At 46.2% G+C, this 7651-nt stretch overlaps 1 protein-coding gene across 2 annotated transcripts; it reads right to left on the bottom strand.

Moving 5' to 3' along the window:
* Positions 1-184: 184 nt before the first annotated feature.
* TEX52 (testis expressed 52) lies at positions 185-6435 on the bottom strand. Of its 2 annotated transcripts, XM_053403961.1 has the most exons (4): positions 6421-6435; positions 5440-5612; positions 3705-4246; positions 185-461 (listed from the first exon to the last, which is right to left on the bottom strand). In XM_053403961.1, the coding sequence occupies exons 3-4, from the start codon at positions 4220-4222 to the stop codon at positions 212-214; spliced, it is 768 nt and encodes a 255-aa protein (XP_053259936.1). In that variant the 5' UTR covers positions 4223-4246; positions 5440-5612; positions 6421-6435; the 3' UTR covers positions 185-211. The 2 variants fall into 2 exon arrangements, with proteins under 2 accessions (XP_053259936.1, XP_053259937.1); XM_053403962.1 differs by lacking the exon at positions 6421-6435 and having other exon boundaries at positions 5576-5839.
* Between the last annotated feature and the right edge of the window lie 1216 nt (positions 6436-7651).

Here is a 7651-nt window from a genome sequence, read left to right as displayed (position 1 = left end):
CATACAGTTCTGTCTAGCAGGTAAATTGTCATACATGTGTATAATACAAAATTAGCCCCCACACCCCTGTTTCGGCCAATGGTGATCATTATGCAACAATTGTTTTGCCTCCATTTAGATTTTAGAAAGATTGTTTTACTGATAGCAGGATTTGAACTTCCAACATAACTCTTCAGTAGCCCTGTGAATTTCAGGCTTCACCCCCTTCCATTTATTCAGTGACAGTGGCAGGTGTACATGGTCTTATTTTACTCCCAGAAAGAGCCAGTTCCTGATATTTTTCTACCACCTCTGGGTAGATGGGGCTGCTGTTCTTCAGGGCAAACTTGACAGCTGCCTCCTGGTAATGGGGTTGGAGGTTTGGACAGGGGTGATCCCAGCAGTCCCTAGAAGGAGGTGTGACAGGCCGCAGTTGGACACAAAGCGAGGCTGGGCTTTTCCCTGGAAGCAGGCGCTTGTATCTGTACAAAATTAAGAAAGCAACATAAATGATAATGATTATGTGGAAGATTTTGAGGACTTGAAATGTATAAACAGTGCATGATTTCACTTTGATGATGGGCATTGAAGCTCAAAAAAAAAAAGACACTAGGGTGGGTCTACACACTGGAGGGGCGGGGTGGAAGCTATTAATAAGTCAGAAATCATTATAACAAAAGGGTGATGGAAAATTGCATTGAATTTTAAAAAAACTCTCCAGTGCCATCTGGTGTTGCATGTTTGTAACACATTCAGAACACTTTTTTTTTTTTTACTAATGTAGCTGAGGTGAGATTTGAATTGGGGGGTTCCCATTAAGTAGAAGGTAATATTCTTGTTATTTCGAGGGGCCATTTCCTGCTTAGCTAGTTTTCCAGAAATGTGTGGATTTTGTGAGACTGCAGCTTAGTTGGGGATGAAAGAGAAAGATGATACCATGTGGGTGTTCTGGGAGCTGCTTGCTGGAGGGGGCAAAGCCACAGCAGTAGCCCTCTGGCAGTGGTGCCTCTGCCACAAACCAAGATGGATGTGGGCTTGGGGCTCTGTGGGAGCACAGGATTGGCTCCATTTGTGCATCATAGTATAGTTCAAAATGATTCTGAGGATCATCGAATCCAGGCCCCTGCAATGCAGGAATCTCAATGAAAACATCCATGACAGATGCCCACCCAGTCTCTGCTTGAAAACCTCCAAGGAAAGAGCGTCCACCACTTTCCGGGGGATTCAGCACAGTAAGTGCTGAAACAGTAAGTGAACCAGCTATCCTTTGAACTTTGCACTTTCCAAGTTCTGCAGTGCTGTTCTCTAATAATAAAGAAATGTATACAGCAATATATTTTAGGAAATGTGCATAAAAAGGTACTTGTGTGAAAATAACATACAAAAATGCACATTATGCCTGGCCCAATATGTATATTAGGAGAAATGTGCCCTAAAACACTCATAATATATATATATGTATTAAAATAATTTTTATTAAAGATTTCCTTGTTTATAAAAGCTCTTCAGGTTGTGTTTTCTACATTTGCCATGAGACATTGGTTTTATATGCAACATAGGGCTGGGAAGAAAAAGGGGAGGACGGGAGAGGGGGGGTCGTGTGGTGAAGCTTATATTCTTTTACTTAGTATATGGGGGGGTTGTGTGAGTGTCACTTGGGTAGGTTCTCTTTCTATTCGCTTGTTAGGTTTCCTTGGTGAGAGAGGTTGGGGTGGCCTAGGCTGTAGGGTCTTTGGTTGGCTGCAGTGAGATTTGTTTGTGCATGGGGGGCGGGTTTTGGGTCAAGTTAGCCATAATGAATCATGCTGTCAGTGGGTTTGTGTTGTTGTCTTGTTGGGCTGTGTATCTGATAAAGGGGAGCCATACCAGAGTGAAGACGTCCTATTGCTCCCCGTGTCAGTTTCAGTCTATTGGTTAGCATTCCTAGTAAGGCTGTTCCCCATACTACTTGATACCGGATGTCAGAGGCTCAGGAGCAGAAGAGCAGGGGAGAGAGCAAATAGAGAGCGGAGGAGAGGAATCAGAGGGGAGCGTAGGGGAATATGACAGTGACCCGAGAGATTCCATGAGCTTCTCCAGCGAATCAGAAGATTCCCAGAAGGGGGCGCCTATTGTAAGGGCAAGGGGGGTCCCAGGGGGGACGCTCCATAAACAAGGGACCAGAGGGGACTCCCAAGGGAGCAGCGGAGGATCAGGACCAGTTGCCCCACCAGAGCACAGTGGGGGGGAAGAGTCACATGAGTCAGGACCAGCCTCTCCTCCAGCGGGGAGAGAAGATGAGTCAGGGGTAACCACGCCCCCATCGGGAAGTGGGGAAACAGAGGGAAGGCCAGGTCCAGCTAGCCTCCCCGAAAGAGGGAGCAGTGACACAAGTGTAACGGTCAGAAGGAAAGTGGGAGGCTGTGCGCGCGCGCGCGCGCGCGCGCGCCAAGTTCAAATGTGGAGGAGCGCGGGACAGCAGAAAACCCGGATTGGGAGCCAGGTCCGAAAGCCCGAAGGAGGGAGGGGGAAGAGTCAGGGGACTCAGCGTCAGAGGAGTCTAGGAGGGCTGAGACTCCGACTAGCAGGAGGGCCCAGAGAAGGAAGGAACAGAGGAAGAGGTGGAGTAAGGCTAGAATCTTAAACTGGTGTCAGGGGGGAGGAGATTCAGATGGAGCTTCGACGGTCTAAGGTATAGACGTAGCGTTGCGCGCTGCGCCTCTGGAAGTGAAACTGAACTTCAATAAAGACTTTTATACTAGAGAAAGAAGCAGCGTTGGTCTTGTGTGAGCTGGGACCTTGGGCAGCGCTGACACCAGTGTTCCATGTTTATCCCTCCAGTGTCTAGCTATGAGGTTTCTGGCTACTGAGAGTAGGTGGGTTATGAGCTCCAGGTCCCGGAGCTTTGTTGGGGTACTTTCGGTCCTGGTAGGATTGAGATCATCGGACGGCGGTGGTGGGGCTCTGCGTGGCCTCTTTGCTTGTCGTTTTGGACTCCCCTTTGATGGTGGCGGTGATGGCAGCGCGGGAGTTTGGTGTGGCCGTTGTGCTCGCCATCTTGCCTCGCCCAAGGCAGCATCACTCACAATTTTAAAAAAATAAATCTTTTTAAAATTGTAAACTAATGTGGAAAGGTGGCAAATTGAATTTAAGATTGGGAAAAACTGAAACTGGTGGTTTTGTCTATCCGGATGGCACTGTGGGTTAAACCACAGAGCCTAGAACTTGCTGATCAGAAGGTCAGTGGTTCGAATCCCCGCAACGGGGTGAGCTCCCGTTGCTCAGTCCCTGCTCCTGCCAACCTAGCAGTTCAAAAGCACGTCAAAGTGCAAGTAGATAAATAGGTACCACTCCGGTGGGAAGGTAGTTTTTCCGTGCGCTGCTCTGGTTCGCCAGAAGCGGCTTAGTCATGCTGGCCACATGACCCGGAAGCTGGACGCCGGCTCCCTTGGCCAATAAAGCGAGATGAGCTCCGCAGCCCCAGAGTCGGCCACGACTGGACCTAATGGTCAGGGGTCCCTTTACCTTTACCCCTAGGGATAGTGGTTTTGCCTATCCCACCTGAGGAGGGATACCTTACCTCTTCCTAATTATATGGGAAAAGACCCATAGAATCACCCCCACCCATATTATAGTATTATCGCAGCACCTAGCCGTATAGGATCCAGTCAAGGAAAAGCTGCTCTCATGTGGTTGGGGGTTCATCTAAAGGGCACCTGCAACAGTTGGTAGAACAAAGTTCTTACCGAATGAAACCTTTCGGAGGCATAATATTTCCTTCAACGTCCAAAGGAGGAGCTCGGCACTCACTCCTCAGTTTGAGTTGATCACACCGTTTCATTTCGTTCTTTGTTCGGGTCAGAACTCTCTCTTTATGTCTCCGATCCACAAACAACGCGTCCCCTTCAATGAACTTAATGTAGGTGTTCCCATCCAACTGCGAAGGAGGTGGGACTGGCGGCACAGCCATGAATCCTTTCCTGGGAGCAGTGATCCATCGCCATGTGTTGCTATCAAAAGGCTTATCCGGTCTTGGGCGATAGATTGCTGGCAACCTCCCTACATCCAGCCATGTATGGTATCCCCAGACGTGCCATAGGCTATCCTCTTCCACTGGGCAACGTATTTTGTGGCTGACACTTATTTTGGCATCTGTGTGGGGTGGTCTTTCAACAGCCAGTTTATGGTAGGGTCTTGGAGAAAACCCTGGCCATGACACATATTTGTCTGTACAGAGGAAGTGCCTCTCTTTCCATGTGGTCATCTTGAACAGGAATTCAGATTAACCCTAGGCAGGGGGAAAGAAGGGCGTTCAGAGACATCAGAAGCCCCAGTATTGGCCTACAAGATGATGCCCTACTGCAATACCCAGCTTCAGTTTGTTGAAGATCCTAAGGCATAAGAAATGTAAAATACCCATCGTAACATAGTCCTACCTATGGAATCCTGCCATGGAATGCTATGGAACCTGCTATGGAATGTCCCAGTCCCATGTTCTCTTCCTTCAATTCTTGGCAACCATATAAGACAATAGTTGCAGTTAACAAGGAGATCTACGATTTAGGAATCCTTTTCAAGAAAAACACTTTGCTACCCTTTCCTGCATTTCATTTGCTGTCTCCCCAACAGTCAACATTCAGATTGTAAGCTCTATGGAGCAGGAGTCTAGCGTTTTTCATTTATGACTCTGTTTAGTGCTGTCACAAAATGCATCTGCTCCTGGTGAGTGTTCTCTCTTCTCAACAAAGATGAAGTGCGTGTGATCATTTACTGTGCATAGGCCAAGAAACCGAGAATAAGGCATCCCATAAAATGGGGAACAGCTGCCTCCTCTGCCTCCTTGTCTATTTTCCAGTTGCGATTCTGCGAAGAGCACAGAGAGATGAGCAGGAAGGCTGCACAGATAAGCTATTTGATAATAATCTCAGCCACAATATTTACATTTTTTTAAAAGAGTTTAATGAAGAGGCTAACTATTACAATGCTGACAGAGAAAGATGAAGAAAAGTTTAAACACTTCTCTAACTCATTATGCAGCTGCAGGAATAGTGCAGACATTAAGAGGAACGGAAGCTGAGGAGTTACCAGTCACTGTGCACACTCACCAGGCATAATGGAAAATGTGCACCTAATTCTTCTACAAAGAGGGACTTGTGCAAATTTCCCAGTCGGTATACAGAATCCAGGGGCAAAACTAGGCTTTATTTCACCCGGGTTAAAGATCCAATCTGGCACCTTCCCACATGCAATTGAGTCCACACACAGACTGGGAAGCCTCTGGAGGCTTCGCCTGGGGCAAAGAACCTGGCTAGCACCCCGGTAGTTACAGCACTGCATAATCTCCAACAGGCTTTGGAAAATGTGCACATGTTGACTGAATTTTGTACATTTCCTGACCATTCTGATCCCCAGCAGGCTTTGGGGAATGTGCATTTCCTTCACTTTGGCCCTGCCAAGGACACATAATGAGGCTTGTCATACCTTACAGGGGCAAACTCGCTGTCCTTCCCACAGCAGGAACGCAGAGCAAAAGAGGCACATGAACTGCCACCTGAGACTCCTGTATATCTTGGAACATAACATTTCCAGAGAGATATCAAAGCAAGTATTGTGTCACCTTGAAGACGAAGCAATTCATTATGGCCATAGCTTTCCTGGATTCAATCCCATGTCATCAGCAGTTGAGAGGTATATAAAGGAGTCGAGAGAAAACATTTAAGTGATAATCAGAGCTTAAATATATGCTAAAAAGGCACATCTTTTGCTGTACCAGATTGGTGATAATTTACTCAGCATTACTGAAATGATTATATTAACAGAGAACCATTCAAAAGAAACATTGACAGCAGATTTATCCTGGAATTGGTCAGCTCATTAACATGCGCAATGTGGTGAAAATGATGGAAAGGCTTAGTCTCTATTTAACTCACGTGTCATACAGGGGTGGCAACTTGAATAAAATATTGGGGAGGAGGCAGGTAAGCTCCACCCTGCAGAATTGGTGACATGACATAGCAGACACACACCATTTTTGTGGCAATGCACATCAACTGGGGGGGGGGGGCTGGCCCCCTCAAATATTAGCTCCTATGGTGACAGCACTGAACTTTTTGGTGAATTGAAATTCAGCTGTTTCATGTTGTAATCTTCCTTTGAATGGTCAACTTAAGGTCAGTTACAGAATACCCCAATAGGTTGAATTGTTCTCCCACTGATTTATGGTTATTGCCATTTTTTATTTCACATTTGTTCATTTATTCTTTTGTACGTAAACTGACCAGTTGCCGTGAGTACAATTGTAGAATGCATTGTACATTGAATCTGTGTAGAATGCAGACGGGAACTGGCAGCAGATGATGGGATAAATCATACTGGAAGATGAGCAGGTGATTTTGATTGGTTTTATACCATGGCCTTCCCCCCAAATAACTGTAGTTTAGTGAGGGTGCTGAGAACGTTCACCTTGAGATTCTTTGCTCTCTTTCACTTACTATTTCCCAAGTCTCCCTGGGAAGATGGAGTGTCTGGAATACACCAGTTTAAGTCTATGCTGAATGTGACCAAATAACTCAGAGCTCCTTGGGCGGATCTTCCCTATGCTATGCTGCCATCGAGATGGGAAAATCACATTTGCCCCTGGAGAAGATGCCGGGGATTTGCTTGCCTTTATTCTTCCTAAGGGCTCCTTTTCCTTCTGTCTGCAGCTGTGTTCTATTCCATTGTGTGCTTTGATGTTTCCAAGCTGGCTTCCTGGCTCACACATGCGTGATAAATTCCCACAGCAACTAGTTGTGATGTCATGCGCCAGGAACTGTGACATCAGGCAAAGTTTGAAGGTGAGGGTGGCATATAGAAGGAAATTCAGAAAACATCCCAGGCTCTTGGTGAACAGCTTCTGCTTCTGAATGAATGGCTTGGTGATCCTAAAATCCTTATAGGAATTGTTGAGAACAATCCATAAGAAGGAAAATCAATCTCTAAGAATAGGGGAAAGGAGACACTAATTCACAAAGGCTAATGCTGGCCCCTTGCAGACTCACGAAAAATGCTAAGGAAACACACTGCTCAGAATCACACTTTCTACTCTGGCTTTATTGCATAGGTTGTTAGAAGAAACACAAACGCAGACTGTGGCTGAAGTACTTCTATGCAGGGGTTATTGATTCATTTATTTTTTAAGGCCAGACTAGGCAATGCATAAGACAAATCACATTTCACACAATTGCTTTCTTTTCTTTTCACCCATATGATATAAGAGAAGGGAAACAAGTTTTTAAAATGTGTGTTTGAAGTTTGATCTCCTGCTTAAAAGTGCTCCCTTTCCCCAAATGAAGATTATGGGATCAATTTTTGAAGCTCTTCCCCATTTCTCTAATTGCTGAAGGTTACATCAAGTGCTCAAGTTGGGAAGCTAAGTGGTGCCTGGGTTGGATGGCTTGGATCTGGTTTGGCCCTCCAGCTGTTGCTGGACCCCCATCAGCCCTCACTTTTGGCCCTGCTGGGGCTGATGAAAGCTGGGTCCAAGAACAGTCAGAGATCCCCACTCTAGCCAACCATTCTAAAACTTTGAATAGCATGTTCCCACAAAGGAAGCAGCATCTGACCTGGTTTGACTACAGTGCCAGGCATTCCCACCTGGTAGTGGCCATGTTTTTTCCAACCCTGCTTGCATGAATCACTACTCGGAAGTGGT

Source organism: Podarcis raffonei, chromosome 9 (genome assembly GCF_027172205.1).
Source record: "Podarcis raffonei isolate rPodRaf1 chromosome 9, rPodRaf1.pri, whole genome shotgun sequence".
Classification (NCBI taxonomy): Eukaryota; Metazoa; Chordata; class Lepidosauria; order Squamata; family Lacertidae; genus Podarcis; species Podarcis raffonei.
This window is presented reverse-complemented; position numbering and strand designations above follow the sequence as displayed.

What these genes read in the sequence shown, in the direction of transcription:
- TEX52 (XM_053403961.1), bottom strand. Translation starts at nt 4,222, where the DNA reads ATGACCACATGGAAAGAGAGGCACTTCCTCTGTACAGACAAATATGTG. An exon ending in CCTCCGAAAGGTTTCATTCG is followed by an intron (nt 462 to 3,704) that starts GTAAGAACTTTG and finishes AATTTTGTACAG; the next exon opens with ATACAAGCGCCTGCTTCCAG.